Source organism: Cibotium barometz, chromosome 23 (assembly GCF_041138505.1).
Source record: "Cibotium barometz isolate CiBa-2024 chromosome 23, ASM4113850v1, whole genome shotgun sequence".
Classification (NCBI taxonomy): domain Eukaryota; kingdom Viridiplantae; phylum Streptophyta; class Polypodiopsida; order Cyatheales; family Cibotiaceae; genus Cibotium; species Cibotium barometz.
The window spans coordinates 22,747,454-22,767,400 of NC_141068.1; the positions used below are offsets into that span (position 1 = coordinate 22,747,454).

At 37.2% G+C, this 19,947-nt stretch overlaps 1 protein-coding gene across 3 annotated transcripts; it reads right to left on the minus strand.

Annotated features, from left to right (window-relative positions):
- Nucleotides 1-1,582: 1,582 nt before the first annotated feature.
- LOC147625755 (thaumatin-like protein) lies at nucleotides 1,583-4,998 on the minus strand. 3 transcript variants are annotated; one of them, XM_086817310.1, is made up of 2 exons: nucleotides 4,802-4,998; nucleotides 1,583-2,284 (listed from the first exon to the last, which is right to left on the minus strand). In XM_086817310.1, exons 1-2 carry the CDS (start codon nucleotides 4,857-4,859, stop codon nucleotides 1,815-1,817), a joined length of 528 nt encoding a protein of 175 aa, XP_086673436.1. In that variant the 5' UTR covers nucleotides 4,860-4,998; the 3' UTR covers nucleotides 1,583-1,814. The 3 variants fall into 3 exon arrangements, 2 of the variants coding, with proteins under 2 accessions (XP_086673436.1, XP_086673437.1); XM_086817311.1 differs by lacking the exon at nucleotides 4,802-4,998 and adding an exon at nucleotides 2,388-2,573; XR_015268726.1 differs by lacking the exon at nucleotides 1,583-2,284 and adding an exon at nucleotides 4,648-4,699 and having other exon boundaries at nucleotides 4,802-4,986.
- Nucleotides 4,999-19,947: the final 14,949 nt, after the last annotated feature.

Below are 19,947 nucleotides of genomic sequence, written 5' to 3' on the forward strand. Positions count from 1 at the left end.
CTACTCAACTAAAGCCATTTTCATATAAAAATAATTCAAGCAGAGCTATTTTCAGATAGAATGGATGAAAATATACCTTTTCTTACTCAAATTAAACCAAATGGTTTTTCATAGATTCACCATGTTTTAGCACTCCTATCTCACATAAAACTATTGCTTACTTTAAAGAATCAAATTAATTTACCAATTATATTCAACTGCTCTAAGACTTTGAAGTGAATTTCCAATAGAGATCTTCGAAAATCTAATCCCCAAAAATGAATTTTGACCATATAGCCACAGTAACCTCATATATATCTATCTATTTGTCATTTAATCAAGAAAAATATGTAATGTACAGAAAAACTACTCTTTTGCATACCTTCGAAACATATAATAATTAATTATAAAAAGAAACTATATGCAAAAACTTACTCAATAAACCAAGTTAAGATCACCACCATTAAATGCTTTTCTAGCGTGCAAAGTGGGGATGGAATGGTAGTCAAAACAAGAAATTTATTAGCATTTTAAGATCATATTGTCTACCTCTTTTAAATTTGGGTCAGGCCATAAATATAAATTTATGACACATAAAATATGGGACAAGCCATAACTACATTTATGACACAAATGTTTTAAATTTTTGATTTTTTATCAAACCATATTATGTTTAACTGTACAACTACTAGGGTGTGATGTTTCATTAGAAGACCTCAACGTTAAAATTCCTTGGCCAACTTGGAAGGTGTATCAAGTGAGGATCCTTATTGTACAACCACCCACACGTAGTGCCTATATGATAATAAACTTATGAATATGAACATTGCGTTATATAAGTATAAACTTATACATATAATTATCATATCAAGAGTGTAAACATTTTTAGTAAATAAAAATCATAAACAGTCACCCACATTTCTATGAATGATTTGATCTCTGACGAATTTGTCAAGAAGAGATAAAATTAAGGAAATACTGTGGATCCCTTGATTTGGGTATAGCATTTTGAGGAGGGAGTTTGATACATGCACGTCTTAGTTGTTCATATATCTCAATCGAGATACAAGGATGTAATCAGAGCCGTATCTATATCTCCTCTACATCTCGATCCAGATATTTCCAACAAATAGGAGCTGCTCATGTCTTCTAACCCTAAAACTACACGTAAATCTTGGCTCTTTGTTTTACAAACACTAAAACCTATAATATGCGACCTCGGCTCAAGATGATAAAAGGCCTAAGTTTTATTATTCAAATGCTAGGCATGGTTGTGTTATATCTTTTTGTCTTGTGCAAAAAACAAATATAGAATTTGCCATTCTTCCTTTGTTTTTTATTTTTTTGATTTGTTCGTGTAGGGAAGATGGATGACTTCAATGTCGATCCCCCTTCTAGCCTATGCTAAGAGTGACGTTGTTGTTGTTGTTGATGCTCCTTCATGTGGCAAAGAAAGTGATCTTCACACCTTTAAGCTTTCATTTAATCTCATACGTGTTACGAATCTACCCCACCAACATCAGCTTGAGTTCCTAAATGAGGATGTAATCGCAAATAGTTCCATCTAGTCCTACTCCGAGTCCACGGATGGGCACACAGAATCATCTAACAAGATCACATCATGCAATTATTAATTTAAAACGTACAACCATAATAAATAGCTCATAAGATCTATATATTATAAAGCAGCTCATACGATCTTCATAGTGTAGGAGCTTACTTATTATAGGGCATCTTAAACTATTTTTGGAAGTTATAACCATGATAGCTCCTCAAAGCTTTATTCTGCGCCGCGTGTTATATATGCAGCCGCTCCTCCGGAGTCCGGCCTACTACTACTGGCACAAGTAGAGGTTGTAATCGGTAGAGCCATAAGCGCAAGCCTTCGTTTCGTCGGGAGATCCGTTGTAGTAGCCATTTGGGCAAGTACTCGCAGTTGTGCCAGTACAGTCCACCGAAGCACAAGCGCCGTTTGTAGGAACCACTTTGAGAGCCACATTGAAGCCTGCCAAGACGGAGATATCATAGTAGTCCAGGCGGTTGCCACCGTCCACCGTGATCTCGAACTGCGAGACGCCGGACGGTGGACCAGTGTTGCATGCTTGGCCCCCGCAGCCCCCTACAATAGCCCAAACCGTCCCAGCTGACCAGCTCGGCGATGCAGCTACAGTCCAGGTCTGCCCTGGCGCTAGCTGCGAGCACGCCCCACCGACTCCGTTGTTGGGTACCCAATACTTGGCGCACACAGTTGAGCTGCACTGATTGTGGACATAGATCGTCGTTGCATTCACCAGAACCCACCCTCCTGCATGATGCATATCATTTCATGTTTAAAAATACAAAAAAAAAACTAAGTAGGCCTTTCCGCCTACTAGCGTTTAATTAAATTGACGCGCCTTAGTACTTACCCGAGGCTCCAACAAGAATGAGCAGCAATACGGATGATATTCCCATTTTGATATTATTGTTCAATCTCTCTCACTCTCTCTCTCTCACACACACACACACACTACCACCACCACCACCACCAACTACTACTAATTGAAGCGACAGAAGAACAACACAATGTAGAGGAGGAGGAGGAGGAGGAGAGGCACACGTCCCCGCTATTTATACACCTTGATGCAACTTGGCCATCACCTTTTCAACTGTGCGCCCAATAGCAGAACCTCCTTGCAGTGTTCACTTTTGGCACGCGCACTGTGCCAAAAGTAAATTGTGTAAGTGTTCACTGTTGGCTCGCACGGCCATCACCTTTTCAGCTGTGCCCAGCACGGTCCACGACGGTCTACGCGCCCAATAAAGAGGCAATAAAGGCTTTGGCTAAGTTTTCAAACTTGGTCAAATTAGATGGCCTTACGCTTCACCTTTAAGCCATGTTCAAATTAGTGCTCACATAACCGAGTTTATAGTATAATTCAAAATTTCGAATTTGACGTTGCCTTTAATTTTAAGCCATGAAATTTGTACATTTTAATTGCAAATCCTAGCATTTATATGATTTCTAGTGATTTTCAAGTTGAAATCTTGGTTAAGCCAAGCATTAAAGACCTTTAATTTTAAGGGTTAAAAAGAACTTTTTTTTTATATCATTGAAGTGCAAATCATTGAGATCTACGTCAAATATGTGGCTTTTTTCTTCGATAAGTGAATCCCAAGATAGTTTTTTTCTTTGTCTCACTTGTTTTTTCTTAGGATACTATTCTCACACTCGATCTTGAGTATAAACCACTTTTTACATCCATACATGTGGAATACAATTGTTTTTTCCTCGATGACTAAAGGCGAAGCTAGCGTTTTCCTTTCTCCCACTTATCTTCTCTAGGTACAATTCTCACACTTGATCACCACTTTTTACATTATACATGTGAAATACAGTTACTTTTTACTTGATGTGAGTAAATGCCAAGGTAGTGTTTTTCTTTGTTCCACGTGCCTTCTATCTAGGTACTATTCTCACACTTCATCTTGAGTATTGACCGCTTTTTACATCATACTTTTCCTTTAATGTGACTAAATTCCAAGATAGTTTTTTTCTTTGAGCTACTTTTCTCACACTCGAACCTTGAGTATCGACTGTAGCATTATCTCAATCGAGATACAAGGATGTAATCACACAGCCGTATCTATATCTCCTCTACATCTCGATCCAGATATTTCCAATAAATGGGAGCTGCTCATGTCTTCTAACCGTAAAACTACACGTAAATCTGGGCTGTTTGTTTTACCAACACTAAAACCTGTAACATGCGACCTCAGCTCGAGATTATAAATTAGATGGCCTTACGCTTCACCTTTAAGCCATGTTCAAATTAGTGCTCACATAACCGAGTTTATAGTATAATTCAAAAATTTACCTTTAATTTTAAGCCACGAAATTTGTACATTTTAATTGCAAATCCTAGCATTTATATGATTTCTAGTGATTTTCAAGTTGAAATCTTTGTTAAGCCAAGCATTAATGACCTTTAATTTTAAGGGTTAAAAAGAACTTTTTTTTTATATCATTGAAGTGCAAATCATTGAGATCTACGTCAAATATGTGGCTTTTTTCTTCGATAAGTGAATTCCAAGATAGTTTTTTTCTTTGTCTCACTTGTTTTTTCTTAAGATACTATTCTCACACTCGATCTTGAGTATAAACCACTTTTTACATCCATACATGTGGAATACAATTATTTTTTTCTCGATGACTAAAGGCGAAGCTAGTGTTTTCCTTTCTCCCACTTATCTTCTCTAGGTACAATTCTCACACTTGATCACAACTTTTTACATTATACATGTGAAATACAGTTACTTTTTACTTGATGTGAGTAAATGCCAAGGTAGTATTTTTCTTTGTTCCACGTGCCTTCTATCTAGGTACTATTCTCACACTTGATCTTGAGTATTGACCGCTTTTTACATCATACTTTTTCTTTAATGTGACTAAATTCCAAGATAGTTTTTTTCTTTGAGCTACTTTTCTCACACTCGAACCTTGAGTATCGACTGTAGCATTATCTCAATCGAGATACAAGGATGTAATCACAGCCGTATCTATATCTCCTCTACATCTCGATCCAGATATTTCCAATAAATGGGAGCTGCTCATGTCTTCTAACTGTAAAACTACACGTAAATCTGGGCTGTTTGTTTTACCAACACTAAAACCTGTTTGACTAAGTCCTGCACTGATTGTGGACATAGATCGTCGTTGCATTCACCAGAACCCACCCTCCTGCATGATGCATATCATTTCATGTTTAAAAATACAAAAAAAAACTAAGTAGGCCTTTCCGCCTACTAGCGTTTAATTAAATTGACGCGCCTTAGTACTTACCCGAGGCTCCAACAAGAATGAGCAGCAATACGGATGATATTCCCATTTTGATACCCATGATATTATTGTTCAATCTCTCTCACTCTCTCTCTCTCACACACACACACACACTACCACCACCACCACCACCAACTACTACTAATTGAAGCGACAGAAGAACAACACAATGTAGAGGAGGAGGAGGAGGAGGAGAGGCACACGTCCCCGCTATTTATACACCTTGATGCAACTTGGCCATCACCTTTTCAACTGTGCGCCCAATAGCAGAACCTCCTTGCAGTGTTCACTTTTGGCACGCGCACTGTGCCAAAAGTAAATTGTGTAAGTGTTCACTGTTGGCTCGCACGGCCATCACCTTTTCAGCTGTCCCCAGAAATCTTCGTTAAGCCAAGCATTAAAGACCTTTAATTTTAAGGGTTAAAAAGAACTTTTTTTTATATCATTGAAGTTCAAATCATTGAGATCTACGTCAAATATGTGGCTTTTTTCTTCGATAAGTGAATCCCACGTAGTTTTTTTCTTTGTCTCACTTGTTTTTTCTGAGGATACTATTCTCACACTCGATCTTGAGTATAAACCACTTTTTACATCCATACATGTGGAATACAATTGTTTTTTCCTCGATAACTAAAGGCGAAGCTAGCGTTTTCCTTTCTCCCACTTATCTTCTCTAGGTACAATTCTCACACTTGATCACCACTTTTTACATTATACATGTGAAATACAGTTACTTTTTACTTGATGTGAGTAAATGCCAAGGTAGTGTTTTTCTTTGTTCCACGTGCCTTCTGTAGGTACTATTCTCACACTTCATCTTGAGTATTGACCGCTTTTTACATCATACTTTTCCTTTAATGTGACTAAATTCCAAGATAGTTTTTTTCTTTGAGCTACTTTTCTCACACTCGAACCTTGAGTATCGACTGTAGCATTATATGGTAGTGATGCGTGTGTACACACTTAGGAGCATCGAGGCACTTTTTCCCTCACTAGGAGGCTTTTTCTCCCTTGCATCGTATGTACACCATCATATCTACTCATTTTGGGGTATGTACTTATCTTTTGTATCTGGCACACATTTGTTCATTCTAAGTAAACTAGAAGTGATAGGAGTAGAAAAGGTGGTGGGAAGCATGGATGTGGGCGAAGTGTTCAGGTAAGGAATAAAGAAAACGGGGTGTGATGGGAGAGGGGTAAATGTAGGAGTAAAATAGGAGAGCGAGTCGAGTGAAGCGGTCAAGAGGTATAGGGGTTACTATGGGACAACTGACATGCCAAGCACATAGTAGGAAGGACATAATACCGAGCGACTCAATTGCTCGGCTCCGTACCTAGAGTTCAGGTGGGGTTCCAAGCCGCCTGTGCCTCTAGAATACATTGCAAATCTAGGTCATCTATGAGTATGGAGGCGGCATTATAAGACGCCCCTCCATATATCCAATTTTGGTCCGTTGGCGATGAACGCTATGATGGCCACATCTATATGCATAGAAACATTACATAAACACATAAAAACATAGCTCACATAGAGCATACATTACATAAAAAGCTTATGCATAAAGTTTTAATGTATAGAGATTAATGCATGAAACCTCAATGCATAGAGTCCCATGCATAGAGCTTAATGCATAAGGCTCATGCATTGAGCTTTATGCATAGACTCTAATGCATAGAGTCTCTTAGATGAATTTTCCTGCATAGAGTCTTAATGGATAGAGCCCTATACATAAAGCCTCAATGCATAGATCCTCATGCACAGAGCCTCTTGAGTCGTGCATAAAGCCTTGTGCATAGAGCCTTAATGCATAAGGCTTATGCATTGAGCTTTATGCATAGATATCATGTATGAATCCTCATTCATAGAGCCTCATGTATAGAGCTCATGCATAGATCCTTAATTCATTAGGCTTATGGATTGAGCTTTATGCATAGAGCTTATGCATAGAGTCTCATGCATAGAGCCTCATGCATGAATAAGGCTTAGAGGTGAAACATATATAAGAAAAATGATCGAAGGTGCAAAAACAAAGAGCAAGGTGAAGGGGCTTACCTCTTATGCTTGTGAGAAGGCTTGTTTGCAGTTGATCTTCTTTGGAGAAGAAACCCTAAATCTAGCTACAAAAAGTATTAAGATAAGCAAAGTTTTTATTTATGCATTAAGCTTTATGCATAAGGTCATGCATAAAGCTTATGCATAAAGTTTTATGCATAATGCTTTACGCATAAAGCCTTATGCATTAAGCATTTTGCATAGAGTCTCATGCATAGAGACATCTACATTAAGCTCATGCATAGAGCTTCTGCAGCATGACGTCTCATGCATAGAGCCTTATGCTGCACAAAGCTCATGCATAGAGTCTCATGCATGAAGCCTCATGCATAGATCCTTATGCATTATGCTTTATGCATAGAGTCTCATGTATGAAGCCTCATGCATAGACCTTAATACATAAGGCTCATACATAAGCCTCATGCATAGAGAGTAATACATAAGGCTCATGCACAAAGTCTCATGCATAAAGTCTGATGCATGCATAAGGTCTAGAGGCAAAACATATGCAAGAAAAATAATTTCCAACATCCGAAGGTGCAAAAATAACAAAGATCAAGGTCAACGGGATTACCTCTTATTCTTGTGGCTTGTACTACATAGTTGATCTTTCTTGAAGAAGAAACCCTAAACTTAGCCACAAGAAGAATTAAGATAAGCAAAGTTTTTATTTATAAAAAACTATTAATATAATTAGTAAGCATTTAAGAGAGAAAACAGGCATACAAGAGAGCAAGGTGTAGGGGCTTACCTGTTATGCTTATAAGAAGGGCTAGCGGTTGATCTTCTTTGGACAAGAAACCCTAAACCTAGACACAAAAAGCATTAAGATAAGCTAAGTTTCTATTTATAAGAAACTACTAATATAACTATTTAAGCATTTAAGAGAGCATACAAGCATACAAGAGAGTAAGCAAGAGAGTATGAAATCATACAAGAGAGTAAGCAAGAGAGTAAGCAAGAGAGTATGAAATCATACAAGAGAAGTAAGCAACAAAAGATGAAAGAGAAGCAAGTAACAAAAGGTAAGTCTCAAATCCTAGATTAGTGAACTTTCAAAAAATAAAAAATTAAAGAAAACAAAGAAGATAAGGATATGGTACATACCTTGATAGGAGGAGGTCTTGTGAAGGTGGGAAGGGGAGCAGAGGAGGAGGGATTTTGAGGGAGATGTGGATGGGAAGCCGGATCCTCCACACTCCACCAAGAGCTTCCCACCATCACCTCTAATGCTTCAACCACTCTGACCGTCGTCGCCGATGCCCTCCGACCGCTCCGATCGTCACTGTCGATGCCCTTAAAATTGCAAGGAATCTCTACTTAGCACAATACTCTACAACTCTACAACATTACTATGAGAACTTTGCACACCAATCTGAATATTTTGCACGGTAATCTGAAAACTTTATACAATAACCTTGATTTTCTACACAACAATCTTCTTCTTGTAATTTTTCTCCAAGAACTCAAAGATTTGGTAATCTAGCATTTGATCTTGAAGAAGTAAGGGCTTTAAGGATTGATATTTGAAATTGTAAGCTCTCTAAGTAAGATAATGCAAGAAAATCAATCAATATTGGTTACTAAAATCTATGCAAACCTTAATTTCAAAAATCAAGAAAATTTCAAGAAAATCAAGATCAAGAAGATCAAGAAGATCAAGAAATCAAACTGTACAGTGGATTAGGGTTATGAAAATAGTTACCAATATAAATTCAAAAATGATTAACAAAAAATTTATAATACTGTCAAAACAAGAAATTAGCAAATCCAAAAATTGTATTAAAATCAACTTTGAAAATGATTATCACTAATTACTACCTAAGCCAAGAGCTCTGATACCAATGAAAGAAAGTAGCGTCTAGATTAACATAAATTTGATGAAATAAAGCACCATCTAGATAAATTGGATATAGCTTAATTGGTCTTGGATTAGCTTAGATTAGGATGATTAGCTTAGGTTTAGAGAGAGTAAGTGACTCTTATATTGATGCTTATCAAAAGGTTCAAAAGATACAATACTCTTAGAGCACATACCTTTTATAGACCCAAGGTCCATGTGTCCTAATCCCACATGTAAATGACCCTAAGCCCATGTGCCTAGGTCCATCCCATGTGCATGTGCATCCTAAGAACACTTTGTTACAAAATACCAACGAAAGAAAGTAGCATCTAGATTAACATGGATTCAATAAAAGAAAGTAGCATCTAGATTAACTTGGATTTATCTTAATTAACCTTGGATTAGACTAGATTAGGATGATTAGCCTAGGTTTAGAGAGAAGAGAGAGTAAGTGGCTTGTGTATTGATCATTATTAAAAGGTTCAAAAGGTACAATATTCCTAGAGCACATGCCTTTTATAGTCCCAAGGCCCATGTGCCCTAATCCCACATGTAAATGACCCTAAGCCCAGGTGCCTAGGTCCATCCCATGTGCATGTGCATCCTAAGAACACTTTGTTACAAATGACTTGTAAATCTAAAATTTTGTGACAAATTATCCTGTAACCAAATTTATGCTGCAACTCAATAACTAGAAATTGGACATATATAATCAACATTGACACTTTCATAGAGTGCTTGTGAAAAACTTGCAGAGCTGAAACTAGGCCTGACATAGCTTCGAATCAAAATTATCAAATTGCATATTACAACGCCCCTTTGCTGACCACCACGAAGGGCGCTTTAAGATGTGATAATGGACCTTATTGTTGTGTCCAGCTGCTTCTCTTGGCTACAAATAATTTATAGAGTTTTTCTTCCAAATCAAATTGAAAGATATGTAATACGAGCATCATGACATGCATTTACCAAATCTTGTGTGTCAATGTCTAAAACGTTAAAAAACCTAAGGTCCACCAAATTATTTTTTAAACATCTTGATGAATTAATAGCAAAATAATATACCAAATCTTTTGTGTCAAAGATCCTATACCTTAAAAAACCTAAGGTCCACTAAATTTCTTTTTTAAACATCTTGATTAATTAATGGCAAAAGTAGACATTGGGTGCTTTATCATAAAGATATATAATACCATTGAGTTTATTGTATTGTTATTGTGGCATTTTAGAAAGAACATTAGATCATGGCTAGGCCTTTCCTTTATGACCATACCTGGCCGTTTGTAAATTACAACTTGTTTATTTAGCTCGAGTGCTTTATGCGAGGATATGTTGATATGCATATTCATTAGGTAGATCTCCATCCAAAAAACACATTTCATGTGGTTCTAGCAATTGTAGTATTGCTGTTAATATTCTGCATCTAGTACGTGGCCGACGTGGCCGTGAACACTTGCATAGAGGGTACTAGCACAAGTAGAGGTTATAATCGATAGAGCCATAAGAACAAGTCTAAGTTTTGCTGGGAGATCCGTTGTAGTAGGTGTATTTTGCATTCATATGTATGGATTATCTATAAATTAGCTATATTTATTTTATATGCATGTGAAACTATAATGAATGCACCCATGCATATGGAGTGATGATGACATGGCAATGCACATTGCTGACATGGCATATATGTCTATGAAATGTGGCACCAAATCAAGGATAATGTGGTATGTCCATATGGTGGATGTTTTGATGTCATGGACCAATGATGTAGCAATTAGAGTGAGGTGGCAACTCTTCCTCCTCGATGATGTGTTAATGCATGTGACATGGCATCAAATGAGGTGGCATAGTGAGATGGCATGCTATGTCATTCCTAATGAGGTGGCATAATGAAGTGGTACATTGAGATGGCTCATTGAGGTGGAACGCATGCCAATGTGTAGGTGATGTCACACATATGCGCACATGGATGACCACCTTAGGGGTCTCCACCTAGACTTGGTATATTACCTAAGCTAGGTTACCAAGCCTAGTTAGGGTTAGGTTTAGGCTTAGAAGGGAAGAAACTACTCAACTAAAGCCATTTTCATATAAAAAAAATTCAAGTAGAGCTATTCTCAGATAGAATGGATGAAAATATAACTTTTCTTACTCAAATTAAACCAAATCGTTTTTCATAGATTCACCATGTTTTAGCACTCCTATCTCACATAAAATTATTGCTTAATTTAAAGAATAAAATTAATTTACCAATTATATTCAACTGCTCTAAGACTTTGAAGTGAATTTCCAATAGAGATCTTATAAAATCTAATCCCTAAAAATGAAATTTGAACATATAGCCGTAGTGTCCTAATAATTTTTTGTTTTTTGTGGTTTAATCAAGAAAAATATGTAATGTACAGAAAAACTACTCTTTTGCATACCTTCAAAACATATAATAATTAATTATAAAAAGAAATTATATGCAAAAACTTGCTCAATAAACCAAGTTACGATCACCACCATTCAATGCTTTTCTAGCATACAAAGTGGGGATGGAATTATAGTCAAAATAAGAAATTTATTAACATTTAAAGATCATATTGTCTACCTCTTTTAAATTGGGGTTAGGCCATAAATATATTTGTGACACATAAAATATGGGACAAGCCATAACTACATTTATGACACAAATGTTTTAAATTTTTGATTTTTTATCAAACCATATTATGTTTAACTATACAACTACTAGGGTGTGATGTTTCATTAGAAGACCTCAACGTTAAAATTCCTTGGCCAACTTGGAAGGTGTATCAAGTGAGGATCCTTATTGTACAACCACCCACACGTAGTGCCTATATGATAATAAACTTATGAATATGAACATTACGTTATATAAGTATAAACTTATATATATAATTATCATATCAAGAGTGTAAACATTTTTAGTAAATAAAAATCATAAACAGTCACCCACATTTCTATGAATGATTTGATCTCTGACGAATTTGTCAAGAAGAGATAAAATTAAGGAAATACTGTGGATCGCTTGATTTGGGTATAGCATTTAGAGGAGGGAGTTTGATACATGGATGTCTCAGTTGTTCATATATCTCAATCGAGATACAAGGATGTAATCAGAGCCGTATCTATATCTCCTCTACATCTCGATCCAGATATTTCCAACAAATAGGAGCTGTTCATGTCTTCTAACCCTAAAACTACACGTAAATCTTGGCTGTTTGTTTTACCAACACTAAAACCTATAATATGTGACCTCGGCTCAAGATGATAAAAGGCCTAAGTTTTATTATTCAAATGCTAGGCATGGTTGTGTTATATCTTTTTGTCTTGTGCAAAAAACAAATATAGAATTTGCCATTCTTCCTTTGTTTTTTATTTTTTTGATTTGTTCGTGTAGGGAAGATGGATGACTTCAATGTCGATCTCCCTTCTAGCCTATGCTAAGAGTGACGTTGTTGTTGTTGTTGATGCTCCTTCATGTGGCAAAGAAAGTGATCTTCACACCTTTAAGCTTTCATTAAATAACCTTTAATCTCATACGTGTTACGAATCTACCCCACCAACATCAGCTTGAGTTCCTAAATGAGGATGTAATCACAAATAGTTCCATCTAGTCCTACTCCGAGTCCACGGATGGGCACACAGAATCATCTAACAAGATCACATCATGCAATTATTAATTTAAAACGTACAACCATAATAAATAGCTCATAAGATCTATATATTATAAACCTTTATAAAGCAGCTCATACGATCTTCATAGTGTAGGAGCTTACTTATTATAGAGCATCTTAAACTATTTTTGGAAGTTATAACCATGATAGCTCCTCAAAGCTTTATTCTGCGCCGCGTGTTATATATGCAGCCGCTCCTCCGGAGTCCGACCTACTACTACTGGCACAAGTAGAGGTTGTAATCGGTAGAGCCATAAGCGCAAGCCTTCGTTTCGTCGGGAGATCCGTTGTAGTAGCCATTTAGGCAAGTAATCGCAGTTGTGCCAGTACAGTCCACCGAAGCACAAGCGTCGTTTAAAAAAAAAAAACGAAATACGCAGTGAATTAATTAGAAAGCCAAAAAATACATCAGATCACCCAAGGGAAAGGTGATAAGCTAGGTGGGTATTCATATACATCAGGACTCTTTAGACAAAAGAAGTAAGCATCAGGACCTTTTACACAGACTGACCAAGCTAACATAATGCTTTACAAATTGTCAATTTTCGCCTGTAGCTTGGCCACAAATTCATGAGCTTTTTCAAATCTCCTTGCTAGGTCATGTATGTCATCAGCAAGCTCCTGTAACCATTCGTGTGTGGTGTTCATTGTTCCATCCTCTTCCAATGCCTGATGGGAGTCACTGTCTTGTTCACTGTAAAACTTCACTGCATCTTTAATCACCCCAATGCGCCACCTGTAAATTCTTACCCTGTCCAACTTGAGAGTAGAATCCTGCACTACACATCCAGAAAAGAGGGCTTTCAAGCTGAGAGCCTGAAAAGCAGGAGTAAATAGAACATTATTTCAGAAGGACCATATGACCCAGAGAAATTCTGCCCTACACTTGTTCCAATATTCAGAAATCAGAGACACTGAGTCTCCTAATATCAGTTGTTTCCAAGAGGTGGGAAATCCTAATGTCCTGAACAAAGGGGCTAAAATTGGGGAGTTGGTTGGGCAATTGAGGAAAAGGTGGGGAATATCCTCAACTGACTGTTTACATCTTGTACAAAATCCATCACTCTGACCCACTTCCCTGCTTTTGGAACTAGTCCATACAGCTTTGTGGAGCAAAAGCCACAGCACTGTGCCAAAAGTAAATTGTGTAAGTGTTCATTGTTGGCTCGCATCAGCTGTGCCCAGCATGGTCCACGACGGTCTACGCGCCCAATAAAGAGGCAATAAAGGCTTTGGACAAGTTTTTTTTTATATCATTGAAGTTCAAATCATTGAGATCTACGTCAAATATGTGGCTTTTTTCTTCGATAAGTGAATCCCAAGATAGTTTTTTTCTTTGTCTCACTTGTTTTTTCTTAGGATACTATTCTCACACTCGATCTTGAGTATAAGCCACTTTTTACATCCATACATGTGGAATACAATTGTTTTTTCCTCGATGACTAAAGCCGAAGCTAGTGTTTTCCTTTCTCCCACTTATCTTCTCTAGGTAAAATTCTCACACTTGATCACCACTTTTTACATTATACATGTGAAATATAGTTACTTTTTACTTGATGTGAGTAAATGCCAAGGTAGTGTTTTTCTTTGTTCCACATGCCTTCTATAGGTACTATTCTCACACTTGACCTTGAGTATTGACCGCATTTTACATCATACTTTTCCTTTAATGTGACTAAATTCCAAGATAGTTTTTTTCTTTGAGCTACTTTTCTCACACTCGAACCTTGAGTATCGACTGTAGCATTATATGGTAGTGATACGTGTGTGCACACTTAGGAGCGTAGGGGCACTTTTTCCCTCCCTAGGAGGCTTTTTCCCCCTTGCGTCATATGTACACCATCATATCTACTCATTTTGGGGTATGTACTTATCTTTTGTATCTGGCACACATTTGTTCATTCTAAGTAAAGTAAAAGTGATAGGAGTAGGGAAGGTGGTGGGAAGCATGGATGTGGGCAAAGTGTTGAGGTAAGGAATAAAGAGAACGGGGTTTGATGGGGCAGGGGTAAAGGTAGGAGTAAAATAGGAGAGCGAGTCTAGTGAAGCGGTCACGAGGTATAGGGGTTACTATGGGACAACTGACATGTCAGGCACATAGTAGGAAGGAGATAATACCGAGTGACTCAATTGCTCAGCTCTGTACCTGGAGTTCAGGCGAGGTTTCAAGCCGCATGTGCCTCTAGATTACATTGCAAATCTAGGTCATCTATGAGTATGGAGGCGGCATTAGAAGATGCCCCTCCATATATCCGATTTTCGTCCGTTAGCGATGAACCCCATGATGTACTTAAAAAGCTTATGTGTAACTATACAACTACTAGGGTGTGATGTTTCATTAGAAGACCTCAACGTTAAAATTCCTTGGCCAACTTGGAAGGTGTATCAAGCGAGGATCCTTATTGTATAACCACCCACACGTAGTGCCTATATGATAATAAACTTATGAATATGAACATTGCGTTATATAAGTATAAACTTATACATATAATTATCATATCAAGAGTGTAAACATTTTTAGTAAATAAAAATCATAAACAATCACCCACATTTCTATGAATGATTTGATCTCTGACGAATTTCTCAAGAAGAGATAAAATTAAGGAAATACTGTGGATCGCTTGATTTGGGTATAGCATTTTGAGGAGGGAGTTTGATACATGCAAGTCTCAGTTGTTCATATATCTCAATCGAGATACAAGGATGTAATCACAGCCGTATCTATATCTCCTCTACATCTCGATCCAGATATTTCCAACAAATAGGAGTTGTTCATGTCTTCTAACCCTAAAACTACACGTAAATCTGGGCTGTTTGTTTTACCAACACTAAAACCTGTAACATGCGACCTTGGCTCGAGATTATAAAAGGCCTAAGTTTTATTATTCAAATGCTAGGCATGGTTGTGTTATATCTTTTTGTCTTGTGTAAAAAACAAATATAGAATTTGCCATTCTTCCTTTGTTTTTTTTTTTTGATTTGTTTGTGTAGGGAAGATGGATGACTTCAATGTCGGTCCCCCTTCTAGCCTATGCTAAGAGTGACGTTGTTGTTGTTGTTGATGCTCCACCATGTGGCAAAGAAAGTGATCTTCACACCTTTAAGCTTTCATTAAATAACCTTTAATCTCATACGTGTTACGGATCTACCCCAACAATATCAGCTTGAGTTCCTAAATGAGGATGTAATCACAAATAGTTCCATCTAGTCCTACTCCGAGTCCACGGATGGGCACACAGAATCATCTAACAAGATCACAACATCATGCAATAAAACCATATTAGATAATTTGGGAAAAATCCCATTCCCATTTGAAAAATGGAATCATGGTGAACCTATCCAAGCTTTTGTCAAAACCCCATCATGGGACATATCATTGGAAAGATCTTGAAGAGTAGGATCTAAGTCTATAATGTCCGACAAATTTGGAGTTAATATGCTCAAGATATGGCCAAAACTATGTTGAAAAGGTAATTCCCAAAGTATGAGATTTTTCCCAAATTATCTAATATTGTCTTCAATTAATAATTTAAAATGTACAACCATTAATTTAAAACGTACAACCATAATAAATAGCTCATGAGATCTATATATTATAAACCTTTATAAAGCAGCTCATACGATCTCCACAGTGTAGAAGCTTACTTATTATAGAGCATCCTAAACTATTTTTGGAAGTTATAACCATGATAGCTCCTCAAAGCTTTATTCTGTGCCGCGTGTTATATATGTGGCGCCTCCTCGGGAGTCCGTCTTTGGCTAAGTTTTTGAACTTGGCTATGGAAAGATTCAAAGATGGCCTTACGCTTCACCTTTAAGCCATGTTCAAATTAGTGCTCACATAACCCAGTTTATAGTGTAATTCAAAATTTCAAATTTGACGTTGCCTTTAATTCTAAGCCATGAAATTTGTACATTTTAATTGCAAATCCTGGCATTTATATGATTTCTAGTGATTTTCAAGTTGAAATCTTCGTTAAGCCAAGCAATAATAACCTTTAATTTTAAGGGTTGAAAAGAACTTTTTTAATAGCATTGGTTCAAATCATTGAGATCTACGTCAAATATGTGGCTTTTTTCTTTGATAAGTGAATCCCAAGATAGTTTTTTTCTTTGTCTCACTTGTTTTTTCTTGAGATACTATTCTCACACTCGATCTTGAGTATAAACCACTTTTTACATCCATACATGTGGAATACAATTGTTTTTCCTCGATGACTAAAGGTGAAGCTAGTGTTTTCCTTTCTCCCACTTATCTTCTCTAGGTACAATTCTCACACTTGATCACCACTTTTTACATTATACATGTGAAAATACAGTTACTTTTTACTTGATGTGAGTAAATGCCAAGGTAGTGTTTTTCTTTGTTCCACGTGCCTTCTATAGGTACTATTCTCACACTTGATCTTGAGTATTGACCACTTTTTACATCATACTTTTCCTTTAATGTGACTAAATTCCAAGATAGTTTTTTTCTTTGAGCTACTTTTCTCACACTCGAACCTTGAGTATCGACTGTAGCATTATATGGTAGTGATGCGTGTGTACACACTTAGGAGCGTCAAGGTGCTTTTTCCCTCACTAGGAGGCTTTTCCCGCCTTGCGTCGTATGTACACCATCATATCTACTCATTTTGGGGTATGTACTTATCTTTTGTATCTGGCACACATTTGTTCATTCTAAGTAAAGTAGAAGTGATAGGAGTAGGGAAGGTGGTGGGAAGCATGGATGTGGGCGAAGTGTTGAGGTAAGGAATAAAGAGAACGGGGTGTGATGGGGGAGGGGTAAATGTAGGAGTAAAATAGGAGAGCGAGTCGAGTGAAGCGGTCAAGAGGTATTGGGGTTACTATGGGACAGCTGACATGCTAGGCACATAGTAGGAAGGACATAATAGCGAGCGACTCAATTGCTCGGCTCCGTACCTAGAGTTCAGGTGGGGTTCCAAGCCGCCTGTGCCTCTAGAATACATTGCAAATCTAGGTCATCTATGAGTATGGAGGCGGCATTAGAAGATGCCCCTCCATATATCCGATTTTGGTATGTTGGTGATGAACGCTATGATGGCCACATCTATATGCATAGAAACATTACATAAACACATAAAAACATAGCTCACATAGAGCATACATTACATAAAAAGCTTATGCATAAAGTTTTAATGTATAGAGATCAATGCATGAAACCTCCATGCATAGAGTCTCATGCATAGAGCTTAATGCATAAGGCTCATGCATTGAGCTTTATGCATAGACTCTAATGCATAGAGTCTCTTGTATGAATTTTCCTGCATAGAGTCTTAATGGATAGAGCCCTATGTCCACGGATGGGCACACAGAATCATCTAACAAGATCACAACATCATGCAATTATAAATTTAAAACGTACAACCATAATAAATAGCTCATAAGATCTATATATTATAAACCTTTATAAAGCATCTCATACGATCTCCATAGTGTAGGAGCTTACTTATTATAGAGCATCCTAAACTATTTTTCAAAGTTATAACCATGATAGCTCCTCAAAGCTTTATTCTGTGCCACGTGTTATATATGCGGCCTCTCCTTGGGAGTCCGGCTTTGGCTAAGTTTTTAAACTTGGCTATGGAAAGATTCAAAGATGGCCTTACGCTTCACCTTTAAGCCATGTTCAAATTAGTGCTCACATAATCAGTTTATAGTGTAATTCAAAATTTCAAATTTGATGTTGCCTTTAATTTTAAGCCATGAAATTTGTACATTTTAATTGCAAATCCTAGCATTTATATGATTTCTAATGATTTTCAAGTTGAAATCTCCGTTAAGCCAAGCTTTAATGACCTTTAATTTTAAGGGTTGAAAAGGACTTTTTTTATAGCATTGGTTCAAATCATTGAGATCTACGTCAAATATGTGGCTTTTTTCTTCGATAAGTGAATCCAAAGATAGTTTTTTTCTTTGTCTCACTTGTTTTTTCTTGAGATACTATTCTCACAGTCGATCTTCAGTATAAACCACTTTTTACATCCATACATGTGGAATACAACTGTTTTTTCCTCGATGACTAAAGGCGAAGCTAGTGTTTTCCTTTCTCCCACTTATCTTCTCTAGGTACAATTCTCACACTTAATCACCACTTTTTACATTATACATGTGAAATATAGTTACTTTTGACTTGATGTGAGTAAATGCCAAGGTAGTGTTTTTCTTTGTTCCACGTGCCTTCTATAGGTACTATTCTCACACTTGATCTTGAGTATTAACCGCTTTTTACATCATACTTTTCCTTTAATGTGACTAAATTCCAAGATGGTTTTTTTCTTTGAGCTACTTTTCTCACACTCAAACCTTGAGTATCGACTGTAGCATTATATGGTAGTGATGCGTGTGTACACACTTAGGAGTGTCGAGGCACTTTTTTCCTCACTAGGAGGCTTTTTCTCCCTTGCGTCGTATGTACACCATCATATTTACTCATTTTGGGGTATGTACTTATCTTTTGTATCTGGCACACATTTGTTCATTCTAAGTAAAGTAGAAGTGATAGGAGTAGGAAAGGTGGTGGGCAGCATGGATGTGGGCGAAGTGTTGAGGTAAGGAATAAAGAAAACGAGGTGTGATGGGGGAGGGGTAAATGTAGGAGTAAAATAGGAGAGTGAGTCGAGTGAAGCGGTCAAGAGGTATGGGGGTTACTATGGGAAAGCTGACATGCTAGGCACATAGTAGGAAGGACATAATACCGAGCGACTCAATTGCTCAGCTCCGTACCTAGAGTTCAGGTGGGGTTCCAAGCCACCTGTGCCTCTAGAATACATTGCAAATCTAGGTCATCTATGAGTATGGAGGCGGCATTAGAAGACGCCCCTCCATATATCCAATTTTGGTCTGTTGGTGATGAACGCTATGATGGCCACATCTATATGCATAGAAACATTACATAAACACATAAAAACATAGCTCACATAGAGCATACATTACATAAAAAGCTTATGCATAAAGTTTTAATGTATAGAGATTAATGCATGAAACCTCCATGCATAGAGTCTCATGCATAGAGCTTAATGCATAAGGCTCATGCATTGAGCTTTATGCATAGACTCTAATGCATAGCGTCTCTTGCATGAATTTTCCTACATAGAGTCTTAATGGATAGAGCCCTATGCATAAAGCCTCAATGCATAGATCCTCATGCACAGAGCCTCTTAAGTCATGCATAAAGCCTTGTGCATAGAGCCTTAATGCATAAGGCTTATGCATTGAGCTTTATGCATAGACATCATGTATGAATCCTCATTCATAGAGCCTCATGTATAGAGCTCATGTATAGATCCTTAATTCATTAGGCTTATGTATTGAGCTTTATGCATATAGCTTATGCATAGAGTCTCATGCATAGAGCCTCATGCATAAATAAGGCTTAGAGGTGAAACATATATAAGAAAAATGATCCCAGACACTTGAAGGTGCAAAAACAAAGAGCAAGGTGAAGGGGCTTACCTCTTATGCTTGTGAGAAGGCTTGTACGCAGTTGATCTTCTTTGGAGAAGAAACCCTAAATCTAGCTACAAAAAGTATTAAGATAAGCAAAGTTTTTATTTAT

What these genes read in the sequence shown, in the direction of transcription:
- LOC147625755 (XM_086817310.1), bottom strand. Translation starts at nt 4,859, where the DNA reads ATGGGTATCAAAATGGGAATATCATCCGTATTGCTGCTCATTCTTGTT. An exon ending in CATTCTTGTTGGAGCCTCGG is followed by an intron (nt 2,285 to 4,801) that starts GTAAGTACTAAG and finishes TGCATCATGCAG; the next exon opens with GAGGGTGGGTTCTGGTGAAT.